Here is a 17,642-nt window from a genome sequence, read left to right on the forward strand (position 1 = left end):
AAGTTTTCAAAGCTTGCAGCAAAGGCAATTTTCCCTTCTGAAATTCTATATTGCTTGCAGTTATTTAAAAGCTCCATAAATTTTTCACAACTCAATATTTTCAGTTTTTTGTAAACTTTGTAAAGCTAAACTGGGATTGCTTATCGAAGCATTGGAACCAGTCTGATAACCATTGGAGCCAAAGCTTACCTGTCAATCTATAGTTGATAGCAATTCAATTCAATTTCATCAAAGAGAAACTTGGTGGACTGAGAAAATATGTCAAATTCTATCTTTTGTTTTTCAGATCATCAGCTAATAATTATGTTTTAATTTAGCCTTTTTTAAATATTAACTTTGCAGTGTGTGTCTTTTGCACCATGGTTGCCTTTTGGAATTAAAAGGGGATATAGTTCAATGTCGGATCATAGCTTAGTTACTGATCAGTTTTGCCACTTGTTTAGAGAAATGACTTTTGTTTTATAATGAACTATTTTTGACAAAAGAAACCTGGCAAAAATCCTTTTTATTCTAAAAAGTCATACCAATGGGAAAAGAAGCTGCCAATTTGTTGACTGAGTGAAAAACATTAAAACAAATGGTGTAATTCAGAGCAAGTTATCCCAGCAATCATCCCATCATAGTAGTGGTGGGCTGTGTTCTTAAACCGTGTAGTCCATTGGATGTAGGGACTTCCAGGATTTAGATGCAGTGACAGTGAAGAAATGGTGATATAGTTGCAAATGTGTCTGGTCCAGTTCATTTACTAGTCAATGTAACTCTCAATGTTGATAATGGGGCACTCAGTGATGGTAATGCTATTGAACATTAAGGGCTGATGGTTCGATTCTCTAATTGGAAATATCATTTCCTAGCACTTGAGCGGCAAGAATGTTACTTGCTGAGTAATGATAGAAATATTAGCCCTGGCCTAGATGTAGTCCAGGTCTTGTTGCATATTATCTTTTTCACAATCACCTATGTGACTTACTAATGTGTCAGTCAGCTCACTGTTAGTTTGTAAAGTCTTGTTTGATGAATAGTTTCTACATTTGCCTGGAAAGAAAGTAACTACCATTAAAAGTATTCACTACAAAGGTACCATGCATGATTTCTAAAAAAACATATTCTTCCATTTTCATTTTTGCCCTAAAGAAAGTAATAAGTAAGACTCCTTCGCTGCCTGTGTGAAAGCTTCATTTAAAAATAAGTTCAGTGCTTTACAACATAAATGACATGCCCCCAGCCTACAGATGAAAAACAAATGGTTACTAAAGCATATATCAGAGGACAAGAGTTGGGAAATAAAATCTCAAACATTTCAAAAGCCACTTACTGGTCATAGCGTGCAACTACTTCGGACAAATTGACACAAGGCTGAACAGAAAATGCTGACTTAGCCGGTCAGAATAGTTGGTACAAATCATGACCAAAAACCAAGCCAAAGGGAAGCAAAGCTTGCGCACTGTACATGTGCATTTTACACAAGACATTTTTTGATTTCTTCCCTTGCTGCACCATATTTTATAAATTGCTCCAAATAACATCTATGTTTTTCAACAGCAGCAAGTTTCCTTATCCAATCTTTTCTTAAATGTTGAGTGAGCTAATTACAATTCATCCATTTCTCCAACTCCAGCCTCTTGCAGATCCAAAGCTTCATTGTTCTGCCATAGCTGCGTTTTCAGTCATCCAGATCTAAGATCTGGAATTCCCTCCTATATATCTGCGCCTTCTCTCCTTTAAGAAAGCCCTTGAAACCTACATCCTTAAGGGAGTTTTTGGTCACCTATGTTTTAATACTTCTCTAAGTGAGCTATGTCAGATTTTATTTTATATTAGTCCTTGGAATGTTTTTAACTATGTTAGTTATGGAACATAAATGCAAGTACAACTGGAATGGATAATGTTATTTTCATTCCTTAAACCAAAAAGCAACAATGGTACAAGAGCTACAGATTCCTCACTCCCCAGACAATGGGGGCACACAAAAGAACCGAAAAAGGATGTAAGAATAAACAAACAAAAGCTGTGCAAGAAATGAAGAGTCTACGTTTTATGAGAATTTCAAATCATCTTGGGAAAACTACTTAAAGAAATCAACAAAAGGTAGTTTGTAAGAAGTTAAAGACAGGAAGGAAACAAGTAATACTGATAAATTCATCTGCTGTAACTATTATTTACTGGCTTTCATATTTTCCCCTACTATTCAGCAACTGCCTTGGTCATCTTTGACATTACTTTGTAGAGCACTTTTCTAGACGTATGCACCTGACAAATGTGATTTGCAAGAGAATCAATAGAGATGGAAAGAGAACAGTAATAAAGCAACACAGATGACAGCCTAAGATTAAGTAAGATGAGAGCTGGTTGTGTGCAGCATAAACACTAGTATGGACCTGTTGAGAAAAATGAACTGCTTCTCTGTCATAATTTTTATGCAATTCAATCCCCTATAAATAAATCAGCCAAAACTCCAATGGGGCCTTGAAGACAAAAGCAACTTCTGAGAATATAATAATTTGATCTCCTCTCAAGCTGAGCTAATAGGCATTTATAGCGACAGCTGCTACTTCTACCTGTGTCATCTCACTTCAAATGCATCAAATCAAGAACTTCATGGCCCTACACAATCAATGATTCACAGCTTTCTCATTTTCCAAGAATCACATCCTGTTTGATCTTCCAACCAGCCCAGTGATCTAATAAGATTTATTTTTCTAAAATAAAACAAAACTAGAGAGGACCCATCCAGTATATTTGATAATTGCATATTTTAAAACATTCTCTTCATTCCCTCAGAAGAATATATTATAAACGCAAAGCTTTTTCGACTGATTGGCAGATGGCCCAATTAGATTTTACACCCTTAGTTGGACTCTCAAGTGTAGAAATGCAGAAAAAGAAATTTATGATAGCTGAAGTAGAACACTGAGGTGCGATACAGAAATATGTGTTTGGGTATGTGGGGATGAGTGGGTGCTGATTTGACTCCATTAGAATCCAGCAACTCCTTGAAATCTGTACATGGATGCCATCAGAATCAGAATCCAAATCCAGAGAAGGTTCATACCCATCATTGAAACCAGCAACTCTGGCCACAAGTGCCTCAATTGAGCCTGCTTGTATTCTTACAATGCATTGGGTACTCAACGTTGAAGCTGGGATATGAAGAACGACTAAGTTATTAGTGAGCAAGTGTGAAACTACACACAGTATATGTCAACACTTTCTGGACAAAGTGAATTAGAATACACAACTGAAACCACTTGAGATCCCTCTCCAAGACACACCATCCTGACCTCATAACAAATCGCTGTTTCTTCAGTATTCCTGGGTCAAAATCATAGGACTCCTTCCGTAAAAATATTGAGGGTCTACCTACACCAAATGGATGCAGTGGTTCAAGAAAGCAGTTCACCATTACCTTCTCAAAGACAATAATATAAGTTGGCTCAGTCACACATCCCCTGAATAAACTAGAAAGATGCAAAAGAAAAGAGCTATTTTTAAACTTAAAAATGCTAAATAAAACTAGATCACTACAGGAGTCACAAAGGGTGTCAAAGAAGATCAGGTCTTAGCACTCTCTGAACAATAATTTTAGAAACATCTTCAGCTGCTCCAACAAAAAAAAAGACATATTAACTGCTTACCCAGTAGAATTATGTCAGCCCACGTAAACAAGCATTTACGGGTCCTCAACAACTCAACTTCAGAGGGAAATGAAGAACCATCCTTTAATGTGGACATATCATCACTTTGAAAACCAAAGATCATCATTTACTCCTCTTCCAGTGGATCCACAGAACAGAATAAAAATCATGAAGGAGGGGGGAGATCACAATTCCAAAACACTATTCAAAGAAAATAAACATTTGCTGCCTGTGCTAAATTGATACCCTCTTGCCTCAAGAAAATGTTTACAATGTATCCCTTCTGGGAATGGTTGCAGCATTCAGGTCATTGCAATGCAATGTGGTCTTCCATTTTGTCCAACTCAGTTGATGTTGACTCAGTTAAAACACGAGACCAGGTCTTGAAGTATGTTTGAAGGCTTCCTCTGCCTCAGGTTCATTATGTACTAACAGAATTAACCCATACACAGGAGTGAAGCTTGAGTGACTTATAGCATATCCTCAATGCGAACACCAATTCAAATTGCATCTCGTAGATTTCTGTTAAGTATGGTTAGAAAGGAATACAAGCAAAACCAGGGGAAAAAAAGTAGAATTGGAGATGCTGGCCTTGATTAAATTTAACAGCAGAACAGGCTCAGAAAGCTGAACAGCTCACTTTCTTCCCAATATCAAATGGCACTACTGTGTTAACTGAACCTTGATGCCAGTGTCAACTGAGCAATTGAAGACAATGTAAGGAACACTCTGTACATCTCAAAAACATGCCAATGCCAGATGAGATCAAACAATGTAATCAAAAGAAACTTATCCACACAAATTGATTGTTGCTTTGAATATAGTCAGCATAAATAAGCATGGAAAGGGAAATGCAACACACATTGATCTTCTCAGATCAGCCCAGAATCTATTCTGCAAGATTCTGGGAACAATAATTGATTTTTATTTTTAGTCATTTGTTTGTTAGCGAGCTATCACAAATCTTATGTATTTGAACTGGTTACATTCAATGTTAACTTGATACTATGAAAGATGGGCTCCAGTGATGCCCGGAGACGAAAAGTGAAAGATGATTTTTTTTTCTTCCAAATGTCCCTCTCCTCGGGTTTGCTTCCATGAGCATCTTTCCAAGCTAAGCTACCTAGGCTTAGATCCAAAGATGTTTAGTTTTAGTTTTTAACTGTCATGCTAAAAATCTGCTTTATTTCATGATTTTAGCATTGGGGAAAAAAAACCAGGAGGGGAAAACCTGGTCCACAAATAATCTAGGTAAATTTGTAGAAAATTCTTAACATTATCTAAACTCAAAGGCAAGAAAGGGACTTTAAAAAGATGTAATCAAGCCAAATGGCAACCTCTAAGTATTCACACAGTGCACAGACATTGCTAAGAGACTCCAATAATCACAGGATACTGTAAAATGTTATATTCTTGTGAATCTAGCCACTTACCAACCACTACGGGGAAATGAACTGATGTTTTATTACATTAAAAGCACTGTTTGAATGTGATTGGCTGGATGATAAAACCTTCTTGTAGGTTTTACAGAGAAGAACAGTTGCGATCTTAACTCTTAGAATGACCCGAGTTGGTCTTTCAGCCTCAAAAGACTATCTAACAACTATGTCTTTGCAATGCCATTCTTGCTCCGCATGTAAGCTGCCATGATTGTGGTAAAATATGGACTATTGAGTCACAACTTCAATCAAGTGATTTCAAAATCTGGAATCTTTCATGGATTGAAATTTTTTTCTTTAAAAAGAAAAGGGGAAAACAAATGACCACAGTGGTTATCCTCAGACAGCCTGTGCTACTGTTCATGGCCCAATCAGATTTTAACACCCTTACTTGGCAAACCCATGAAACAAATGGGAGATAAACAAATACAGACTGAGCTGGAATTAACATTTTCTCGAAAGGCTGTGAAACTTAGTCAAGAAACCTTGGTCTCCTATTTTAATTTACACGTTTCAGGTAACTTCATACACTGGGATAGGAAGATAGGAATTGAAGTGGACCATTCTGCCAACCAAGTCTGCTCTGTCATTCAATACGATCATGACTGATATCAGCCCTTCAATGCCTTTCACCCCTTCCCCCCACCTTAAAAGTCTCAAAAAAGGAATTAAACTGCCTTGACTCTGAAAATGACAAAGGCAAACAACAGCCCTGTTAACCCTGCAAAGCCCTCTTTACAAACATCACTGTGGTATCACTTTAAAGAGCAGCTTGGCAGCATCACTTCTAACCAAATTGGTAGAGTCCTAAAAGGCATTAATACTGGGCTGCATCTGCCAAAGGTGGTTGAACCAACAAAAGGGAAACAAACTTGATCCCATCCTCACCAATCTGTCTGCCGCAAATGCACCTGTTAGTACTGTTAAGAGTGGCCACAGCACAAACCTTGAAGGTAAATGTGAAGTCTCATCTTCAAACTAGGAATACTCTCTACAATTTTGTGTGGCTCTATGATCATGTTAAGTGTGACAGATTTTGAACAGATTTAGCATCTCAAGACTGGGCATGCACGAGTAGCTGTGGGCCAGTAGCAGCAGCAGAATTGCAGTCCAACACAATCCGAAACCTCAGACTGGCATATCCTTCACTCTTACATTAAATTAAAGCAGGGATCAACCCCGATTCAATGAAGTGTGCAGAGAGGTGTGCCACAACTAAAAATGTGGTGTCAACCTGGTGAAGCTACAAAAGCTTTTCTCAGAGAACCTATGCAGCATGTTTTAAGACTGGAATACAACACATCTTCTCTTAAAGTGCAATCACTAGTTAATTGTTAAATTAAACAAAAAGGAAAATTTAGTAAGAAATTAATACCAAAAACTGTCCCATTCACTAGATCACATTGTGCAGATGACTTTTCATCTGCACAATAGCCAGCTTGATATAAACAATGACACCAAACATAGGGATACACAACTATATTTCAGGTGAACAGCTTTTGGCATGAACAGAGAATTAAAAACTGAAAGACAGTCTCTACCTCTTTTAAACCAGCGGCAAAACCGTGGGCAGCACGGTGGCACAGTGGTTAGCACTGCTGCCTCACAGCGCCAGAGACCCGGGTTCAATTCCCGCCTCAGGCCACTGACTGTGTGGAGTTTGCACGTTCTCCCCGTGTCTGCGTGGGTTTCCTCCCGGTGCTCCGGTTTCCTCTCACAGTCCAAAGATGTGCAGGTCAGGTGAATTGGCCATGCTAAATTGCCCGTAGTGTTAGGTAAGGGGTAAATGTATGGGTGGGTTGCGCTTCAGCGGATCGGTGTAGACTTGTTGGGCCGAAGGGCCTGTTTCCACACTCTAATGTAATCTAATCTAATCAATAACAAAGCTCAGAGAAACACCCACTCACTGGGACCTCAAGGTTCCACAAATTCCGTTGCTTGCTAGAGAAACAGGACATCAACTAAACAGCCATAATCTCAGGTTCAAATCTCAAAATGAGGAACTAAGAACCTTTAAACTAAATATGCTTTTATCTTCCTTTTTAAACTAGTCACTCTCCCCTTCTTAAGCTTCATACCTGTGTTTGCGTGTATGTGATATTGTGTTGTATTACTTCTCTTGGAGTTGGATCACAAAATTCATTTTTTCTTTCACTGACTTATAATGGACTCCTTAATTTTGACAAGTACTACACTTTAATTGTGCGCTTTCCGGAAAGAAAATACTTGCTGTGACTGACTGAGGGGGAATAAAAGACGGGAAGCCAGATAACCTTTCTTCACCTGGTGGCATCTTTGTTTTAAGATTTGAATTTTTTTTAAACCAATTCAGCAAACAAAAAGAAAATTCATGAATTTAACAGTGTAAGTTATTAAAAACTGACTTTGTTGATGCCCACTCCACTGGTCTTACACATGTTGGATAGTTGAATGTTCAATACCTGAGGCCCTTACTTAGCATTGACACTTCATTCCAGTACTGAAAGAATGCTGAGGCATCAGAAATTTCATCTTGTACGAAACGTTAAACTAAAGTTCTGCCAGCTGACCACCTACATTTCAATAATAGGTAAAGTTTGTGAAATGAAGCACTTCTGAGATGTTTCCAGACGACGACATGAGGCTTTCCACCTACCTTTGCCACAAGGAAATATCAACTTGTCAACCATGACAGCCCAATCTCTTTCTTAGGGCTAACACATTCTTGCTTTTTACTAAGAATCATTGAAGACTAAATAGGAGGAGGAATCATGACTGTTTTACTGCCCATGCCTAATCTACAGGCACTGAGGGGAAATGCCATGTCTATACTGTCGCCCTTACTAAGGACAGCTAATTCAGCAAAAATCAGAGGCAGCACTGAAGACTGTTCAGTTTGTGTAGCCTGGCAACACACTAGGTGGTGGTTTTATCCACCAGTTTGGCCAAAGTGACTTTCAGATCTTAAGGTTCTATATTAAGGGAGTTACAGGGGTAAAATGGAGCTGAAGCTGTCCGATGTCTGCATGAGCGCAAGGTTTTGCACTAATTTCTTTGAAAAAGATAACCATTGATGTTGACAGAATAGAGTACAGAGGAATCTCGATTATCCGAATATCGGATTATCCAAAGGGGATCTCAAGTTTCCGATAGAAACATTACATCAAAGAGCTGTTTCAACCCTGATCACATCTTTTGTTTACAAGTACAATGATGAAAAACAAACTCTGCTCACTGAAATGCTGCTGAGAACAGTCCTGGACGGTCCAGGCACCACCTCTAAATAACTGACCTCCCGCCCTCCCTCACTGTCCCCCAACACTTTCCCTGGAGTTCTACACAGGGGTGTACCCTAAACCCCCCTTCCCCACGTAATGTCTCCAACATTGTCCTGTACAGGGTAAAGGTGGAACATGTCAAAAAGTTGCAGTAACAAGTTGTGCTCGTGCACGCGCTCGCTAGTTGGAGACTTACCCCAAAAAAGCAGCAGCAGCAGTCTTGCTATTGGTGTCCAGTCCAGCAGCCAGGGGTTTGGACAGGGGCATGGACAGGGATTGCACTGGGGTGCAGTGTTGGGGACAGGTGGGGGCGCGGTGTTGGTTGGAGTTGGGGGGAGCACGGGTTGGGGTCGGGCAGGCAGTGGGGGCAGGTGGGGCCTCACTTGGTGTGCTGCTGCCTAGTCTCCTGAACAGGGCGCAGACTTCACAGAAAATTCCAAGCCCCAGATAAAATCAATTAACCAAACAATCAATTATCCGAACAAAATAGTGTCCACCCATCTCGTTCAGACAATCAAGGTTCCTCGATATATCACTCCAGTACACTACTGATGGAGTGTAACCCGACGAGAGATGCAACCTTTCAGGTAATCTAGGATCTGTCTGCCCTGTGAATATAAAGGATCCCAAGAACTAATTAAAAGATAAGCAAAGTTCTCCTCAATGTCCTAAGTGAATGTCCACCCCTTAACCAACATTATAAAAGAGATTATCTTGTGATCATCATATTGGTTGTGGGAGCTTAGTGTGCACAAACTAGTTATGTTTTCTAAATTACAACAATGCAGACATTTTCAAATATTGGCGGTAAAGCACTGGGCAGCACGGTGGTTAGCACTGCTGCCTCACAGCGCCAGAGACCCGGGTTCGATTCCCGCCTTAGGCAACTGTCTGTGTGGAGTTTGCACATTCCCCCCGTGTCTGTGTGGGTTTCCTCTGGGTGCTCCGGTTTCCTCCCACAGTCCAAAAATGTGCAGTTTAGGTGAATTGGCCATGCTAAATTGCCCGTAGCGTTAGATGTAGCGGAATGGGTCTGGGTGGGTTGCTCTTCGGAGGGTCGGTGTGGACTTGTTGGGCTGAAGGGCCTGTAAAATAATGGGCGGCACGGTGATACAGTGGTTAGCACTGCTGCCTCACAGCACCAGAGACCTGGGTTCAGTTCCTGCCTCAGCGACTAACTGTATGGAGTCTGCACATTCTCCCAGTGTCTGCGTGGGTTTCCTCTCGATGCTCCGGTTTCCTCCCACAGTCCAAAATTGTGCAGGTTAGGTGAATTGACCATGCTAAATTGCCCGTAGTGTGGGGTGAATGTAGGGGAATGGGTCTGGGTGGACTTGTTGGGCTGAAGGACCTGTTTCCACACTGTAAGTAATCTAATCTAGTCACTGTTATCTAATCTAGCACTGTGGGTTGTCTATGGTTGGAAAAGGTGCTTTTTAAACACCTCAATTATTTCTTATATCAATGCAGAAAGCAGGTTGCAGGCCACACACCAAATGTTTATCAGTGCAATCCGTCCATGACCATTGCTTGCAACTGGTCAACAGGAGATTTCATTGAAAGGGAAAGCAGGAAACGAGAAAGAACTTGAAACAAAGTAAGAGAATTATATCTCCTCAGCAATGCATCTTACGATGCAGAGCAATTCAGTAAAAGGACTGATCTCTGAAGCACATTACTCTACATAATAAGAATAGGATCTGCGCAAGCCCTTGGCTAAGACTGCAAAGCAAATGCAACAATGGATAGAAAGTAATTTAGACCATCTGGGAGAGGGCCAAGTTAAAAGAAAGAGGGCTATCATGGTTGGGACAGTGGGTAATGAGTGACAAAAAGAAAGAGGGAGACAAAGATCAAGAGGGGAAAAAGTAATTCACAAACCAACAGCAACAATTCATGACAAGGATGAAGGGAAGAATTCCCCTAACTGATAGAATAAGACGGCATGAGAGAGATAGAGGAAGTGGATGTTATGATGAGCTTAAGGGAATCAGTGATCAACAGCCCCGTCTGCAGTATGATGTATACTTTTTTTTTAATAATTGCGATGATGTGGTGATTTAGGTAACCCAGGATTTAAAAGAAGATTTTTAGCAAAATAAGGGATTTTTCAGACCTTCTTCTCCAATGCAATGGATGCCCCCATCTTTGTTGGTACAGATCTTTGATTCACCATTTCCCATGTTTTGCTGTTCTTCACGTAATTGGTCATTCTTTACAGTGAGCTGGTATTCAACCACAGGTAGGATCAAAACTGACTCTTATACAGTACCCACCAAGCGCACTGAACCTCTTATGCTGATTGATGTTGTTTTTTTCCCTCATCTGGAGGTGAAGAAGCCAATTGCAATGCTTTTCCTAGTTGACATCAGCTCAGCAATGCAGACTAAAAATTAAACCTGGGGCCCTCTCATTTCTTGAGCTCTGCTTCTCTTACAGGAGATTGGTTAGTTCAATTGTCAGGACAGCTGGTTTGTGATGCACAGTAACGTCAATAGCATGGGTTCAAATCCCGCATCAGCTAAGATTACCACAAGGGACGCTCCTTTTCAAACTCTCCCTTCTCCTGAGGCATGGTGACCCTCGGACTAAATCAACATCAGTTGTCTCGCTCTAATGACAGAGCAGCCCTAGAGTCTAGTAAGACTCTGTCAACTTTATCTTTGATCTAACACAAATACTGCTGCTTATCCAACAGACCATATACTTGACAGCAACATGTTACAGAAACAAAATATACTCCTTTAAAATGTACCCAATTGCACCTTGTTTAGAACAAATAGTCTGCATCAAAACATTACTACATTGCTACCTAAGAAGTCTTCTCTTCTTTATCAACACTCTCAGCCACAGTCCAAACCTCTCAATTCTTACTTCATTTTTCTGTTTTTGCCCAAGGTGTCGATCCTTGCTGAGAAAAGGTTATGGTGTCATTTCGATATCTCACCTAACTTGGTCATTCATGAGACAGGGATGAGACAGCAAATATCAGCAGAATATTTAACCATATGGGGTATCACAGTTACTCTCAACTTGGTCCTGAACATAGCATTCCTGCCACCACCCAGTTCAAATCAGAGAAATGAACATAGTAATCAAACCTAGGACCCTGTTGTTCTCTGAAATACACACGGTCATTTAAGGTATTGGCTAGTCAAACTGCAGATAATTTAATAAAGTATTACAGTTTTCCATGATCCATGTTTCAAACCATCTTGGCTGAATCAGTGCATTTGTTGCATTGTGAGGTGCATGCATACAACAAAGGGACAGGTGAACAACCTTGTAGATGTGTTGACACTTTACACAATTTCTCAAAGCAATTTGTTTAACTTACATGAGTAATGTGGTTGCATGAAGCCTGGCTGAGGTATGCTTCTCCAGTCGTTTATTGCGGTAGTGCCTAGCCGATGCCAAATGTTCTAAAATACGGTCCCTCCGGGCACTCATCGGAATCTCACAGGATTTACAATATAAAATCTCCACCAAATCTCTTTCTCCTCCTTCCTTTTGCTCAACAACATGCCTTTTCACTGACAAGTCACAGAATTCAGCAGCATAATCATGCAGAGATTTTTTCTTCCTTCCCATGTTTAAAATACTATTGCTTCTGCTTTTCAGATTTTTCAATATCACAACAACCTTTCCTCTCCAACGATCCCAATAACTATCTGCCTCTGTACTGTGCAATGAGTAGTCTTTGTAACCTTCCCTTTAGCCCATCAACATTTACTCCTCCCTTTCAATCTGTCTTCTAACTTGCTTTGTTCTATTTGCATAATGGTCATAGCATGCAAGTCTTTTTTAAAACTAATTCAGACCTTTACCGATTCCCTGATTTGCATTTAAATATTTTCAAATAAATTCTTTTCTTCTGATATTTTATACTTCTCCACTGCACACATTTATTCCCTCTTGTTCAGATTTCTGTATTTCTTCATTAGCTGTTTTACATTATATTCTCTCTATTCACTATTTGACAATCTCTTTCTCACAGGTTTCTCTCTTTCTTTAGTTTAGACATCATCACCCTACTTATTCTATATTGCTCCCTGTTGGCCTGTCTGCTTCACCTGTTTCATCCTCTTCACTTTGTGGTCCTTATTAAATTCTCCACATTCCTTTTTCTCAGTATCTCACTGCTCTTGATCTTATCTTCTGCAATGTTAATAAGATGTCTTGTTTTCACCCGATGCCTGTAGTCCTTTCTGGACCTTCCTTCTCCCCTTCTGCAAATTACTCAATTCAGTTTTTTCATCTCTTCTTTGCAGGTTCTAAAAGAGCCCATTTCCTCTTATTTGAGTGTCCCTCTTCAGTTTCTGCTATTCTTCCTCAAGTTTAGAATTTTCTCCTGAACTAGTTTCGTTATACTTCTTTCCCTTCCATCTCTTCCTCCCTCTGCAGTTTGTTATTCCACGCACCCCCACTTTTCGTTTCGTTATACCTCCTCCACTGTTTATCTCCTCCTTCCCTGGTTTACTTTTCTCCCTCTGTGATCACAGTTGTTTATACCCTCCTCTGATGTCGAATCCTCTCCCTCGTGTCTGGTTCAATTTCCGCTCACTGCCTTGCCCTCTTTTACCTCTTTCTCCCTTTCCTGGATATCTCCCTCTCCTTACACTGGGGTTTCCTTCTCTCCCTCCAGCCCTTCCCTGATTATCTCCTGTTTCGCCTGATAAATCTTCTCTCTCTTCACTTGGCTGCTTTTCTGCCTCCGTGCAGTTTATTTATTTACTGCCTGTCTTCTCCCTCTTTCAACCGAGTATTTATTTCGTTTCCAGGTTCTGGTGCAGGCCTGATGCAGCTCGAATCGCTGAGCTTCAACTTTCTGGCGGCTCCGTGGCAAACAAATTAAAAGCCAAACAGTAAAGGCCCTCGGTAGTTCTACTGCCGGCCCATCAGTTTCTCATCCAAATGCACGCATTATCGCTAGTGAAAACCGCATCCATTCCCCTCCCCTTCCGGATGTGGAAACAAACTACAGGAAATGCGACCATTCCACGCGGCACCAGCCACGGCGCCCCCTGCCGCCCAGGAGGAGTCAAACAACGCTTCATGCACCCTCCCCCCCGCCATCAGGAAGACTCGGTCACCGCCCCCTGCCGCCCAGGAAGAGTCAGACATCGCCGCTTCCACCTCCCCATCGCCTCCAGGAGGACTCGAATACCGCCCCCTGCTGCCAAGGAGGAGTCAAACATCGCCGCAAACACCCCCAGCCTCCAGGAGGACTCAGACATCTCCCCCTGCCGCCCAGGAGGGGTCAAACAACGCTTCACGCACCCTCCTCCCGCCTTCAGGAAGACTCGTCATCGCCCCCTGACGCCCAGGAGGAGTCAGACATCGCCGCTTCCATCCCCTCCCCCGCCTCCAGGAGGACTCGGAGACCGCCCCCTGCCTGCCACGAGGAGTCAAACATCGCCGCATGCACCCCCAAGTCTCCAGGAGGACTCAGACACCGCCCCCTGCCGCCCAGGAGGAGTCAGACATCGTCGCCCGCACCCCGGCTCCAGGAGGATTCAGACACCGCCCTCTGCCGCCCTGGAGGAGTCAAACACCGTCGCCTGCCGCCCAGAATTGACCTTCTGTCCCATCTGAGCTGGAGGAGAGCAGTGCCGCCTGCTGGCCATGGGGACACCAATACCGTCTGCACCGTGTGGGAGGTGAATAGTGCCACTTGCTGCTCTGAAGGACTGTTTTTCTATATCCACGGAAGAGGAGAGCAGTGCTGGCTGTCTGTTCACTATCTTGAATGCAATGATGCCTAATGATATTGTGGACTGCAGTCCCCTCTGCCGGCCTAGCGATCTCTCCAAGTCTACAATGCGTGCCTGGATGATTTTCTATAATTGATGCTGAAAATGTGTTGCTGGAAAAGCGCAGCAGGTCAGGCAGCATCCAAGGAGCAGGAGAATCGACGTTTCGGGCATGAGCCCTTCCTGAAGAACGGCTCATGCCCGAAACGTCGATTCTCCTGTTCCCTGGATGCTGCCTGACCTGCTGCGCTTTTCCAGCAACACATTTTCAGCTCTGATCTCCAGTATCTGCAGCCCTCACTTTTTCCTAGATGATTTTCTATAATTGTCAGGTAGTTCTCAGCAGTTGGGTCTGATTTAATTAGGTCTGAGACTTAAAACTGGTGGTCAATTAAAAACTACACAAAACTGTTATACTTAGTGTGAAGGTAATGGTATAAATCCTCAGTGATTCGTTCACAGATGCTTTGCAGGTGCACGGACGCTAATTTGAAAAATTCTGTTGTAAATCTGAGTTATATCTGCTAAAACTTTACAACTGTCTTTGGAAATTGTTTGCAATTGTGATCTTCAGAAAGCATAATAATGAACTGTGAAAAATGTAGACTTTGTGACTGCAATAGGTGAAGATTCTCTGGGAGAATCAGTTTGAATCAGTAGATGGGAGAAGGATGTAGCATGGGTATTCCAGTTATCCTGGTTGACTTGAGTCTGCATGTAAACCAGTTGGACACTGAAGCTGTAGAAGACGAATTTCTGGAGTGTGTTACAGATGATTTTTATGAACCAATATTTTGAGGAATTGACTTGAATAAATTTAGATCTAGATTCATTTCATGGCAAAGAACAAATTAATGATCTTCTTGTAAAAGAACTTTAGACATGGGATCAAGGTGTTAAATTAGAATAAGGGAAATTTTGAAGACATAAATTGGCTGAGATGGATTGGGGAACTATATCAAAAGGCATGACTGCACATGACTATTCTGAGCTGAAATGTCACTTTTTTTAAAAAACCTTGTCAGCTCGAGAATGTGGCTTGAAAGACGTTCTGGGATTTACATATTAATGGACTGAAACATGCAACCCATTCTGAAAGATGAAAATCTGAACAGCAATCTAGGTCTGTTTAATATACCATTTCAGTTGCATGATACTGTGATCTTTTGCTATAAATTGTGTGTCTTATGATCCTTCTCCACAGCTACCTGATGAAGGAGTAGCACTCCGAAAACTAGTACTTCCAAATAAACCTGTTGGATTATAACCTGGTATTGTGTAATTTTTAAGTTTGACTATACATTGGCAAAGGATACAGTAGTCTCTTTAGAACTGTTACATAGCTTAAAGTAACAGTACATTCAAGATGCACAAGCTCAAAAAAAGTCTGTAAACTGAGGTTAAAAAAGAAAGTTAGGCAAATTGTAAGATTAAAAGAAAAGGCTGATGAAGTTGCCAGAAACAGCAGAAAATTTGAGGATTGGGAGGCTTTTACAACACAGCAAAGGAAGACCAAGAAATGTATTAGCAAGGGGAGAATAGAATGTGAACGTAATCTAGTGCATACATACAAATTATTGAAAAGCTTCAAAAAGTATATTTTAAAAATTGTTTGCCTAACAAATGTGAGGAGAAAGTGAGGTCTGCAGATGCTGGAAATCAGAGCTGAAAATGTGTTGCTGGAAAAGCGCAGCAGGTCAGGCAGCATCCAGGGAACAGGAAAACCGACGTTTCTGGCATAAGCCCTCCTAAAGAAGGGCTTATGCCCGAAACGTCGATTCTCCTGTTCCCTGGATGCTGCCTGACCTGCTGCGCTTTTCCAGCAACACATTTTCAGCTAAGACAAATGTGAATCCATTCCAGGCAGAGTCAGAAGAATTTATAGTGGGGGATTGAGAAATGACAGAAAATCTCGCAGAATTAGAAATTCAAATGACTTAAGAGAACAAGGAGTTGAAGGAAATTAGTATTAGTAAGAAGGTTATACTTAGTAAAAAGATTGAGAAATTAATAGGGCTGAACATTGATAAGTTCCTGAGTGTGATATTCTACTTCCCAAAATGTTGAAGGCAAATTCAGCAGATTAATTCCATGGATGAAAGGGTGTTGTATGAGGAGCGGTTGAATAGTTTGGGCTTGTACTCACAGGAGTTCAAAAGAATGACGGAGATCTGATTGAGGTATATAAGATGCTAAAGGGGATTGATAAGATAGACATTGAACAGATGGTCCCCCTTGAGGGTCAGTCTTGAACAAGAGTTAATAGATATAGAGTGAGAGAAGGTAGGTTCAGAACTGAGATGAGGAGAAACTTTGTAAATCTGTGGGACTCACTGCTCCAGAATGCAGTGGCGATAGAATCAATCATCAAATTCAGGAAAGAAGTAGATATGTTTCTGATTCTAAAAAAGTGGGATGAAGGGCTATTGGGAGCAGATGGGAGAGTGGAGTTGAGACCAGGATAAGATCAGCCATAATCATGTTCAATGGTGGAGCGGGCTCAAAGGGATGAATTGCCCGCTCCTGCTCCTAATTCCTACGTTCCTGTGTTCCTAAATATTCCTGTGTTCCTAAACATGAGTGTTTTCCTGGTGGTGGTAAAAAAGGAAAGGTGTCTTCATTTTCTATCTCACCATTTAAAAAAAATGAAAATTAACCACAGTAGTTTTAGGGGAAAATGTGCAGGGTTGGGGCCCTCTTAAAAGAGAATGTATGTAGAGACCAAAAGTAATACAGATATTTCCAAATTTATGAATGATATTAAGCTAAGATGGAACATGTATTGTGAGGAAGATGTTCAGCGGCTTCAGGAGGATTTGAACAGGTTAGTGAATGGGCAAGACCGTGTGGAAAAACTTTGGTAGGAGGAACAGAGGTGCAGAGTATTTCTTAAAAAGCAAACAGTTGGGAAGTACAAATGTACAAAGGGATCTTGGTATTCTTGTCAATACATCACTGAAGAGTAATATGCAGGTACAGCAATCTACTAAGAAGGCTTATGGAATGTTCACCCTTATTATAAGGGGTTTTGAGTACAGGACTAATGAAGTCTTACTTCAGTTGAATAGAAATTTTGTTAGACTGCATTTGGAATACTGTTTGTGGTTTTAGTCTCCTTTTCTTAGAAAGAATATTATTATTGCAGAAGTGAAAGAAATGCTCACGAGGTCTGTTCCTAGGATGGCGGGACCATCCTATGAAGAAAGATTGGCTTAACAGGGCTTGTAAACTTTACAGCAAATGCAGGTAAGATGTTAGAACCATAGAAACATAGAACGTAGGAGCCAGAATATGACATTCGGCCCTTTGACCTTGTCTGCTATTCAATATGATCATGGCCGATCATCCAATTCAGTACCCTGTTCCCATTTTCTCCATATACTCTTTGATTCCTTTAGTCCTAAGAACTATATCTAACATTCAATGTTTTCGCCTCAACCATTTTCTATGACAGAGAATTCCTCAGGCTCACCAGTCCAAGTGAAGAAATTTCTCCATTGGTCTTAATTTTAAAATAATTGTAATTAATTTAAAAATAAAGGTGATGCTATGAGGATC

The 17,642-nt window shown here is 41.1% G+C and overlaps 1 protein-coding gene across 2 annotated transcripts in view; it reads right to left on the bottom strand.

Annotated features, from left to right (window-relative positions):
• LOC122540382 (uncharacterized) overlaps window positions 1-13,248 on the bottom strand; it is a 33,117-nt gene extending 19,869 nt beyond the window's left edge. Inside the window, exon 1 of one of the 2 annotated variants that reach the window (XM_087980377.1) lies at window positions 11,669-13,248. In XM_087980377.1, coding sequence (XP_087836503.1) covers window positions 11,669-11,922 — 254 coding nt within the window. In that variant the 5' untranslated portion in view covers window positions 11,923-13,248. The remainder of the gene's footprint in view (window positions 1-11,668) is intronic. The other variant, XM_087980376.1, reaches the window with a different exon arrangement.
• Window positions 13,249-17,642: the final 4,394 nt, after the last annotated feature.

The sequence above is a fragment of the Chiloscyllium plagiosum genome, unplaced genomic scaffold, assembly GCF_037043375.1.
Source record: "Chiloscyllium plagiosum isolate Xiang-an unplaced genomic scaffold, Cpla_swu_hap1 HiC_scaffold_37, whole genome shotgun sequence".
NCBI lineage: Eukaryota > Metazoa > Chordata > Chondrichthyes > Orectolobiformes > Hemiscylliidae > Chiloscyllium > Chiloscyllium plagiosum.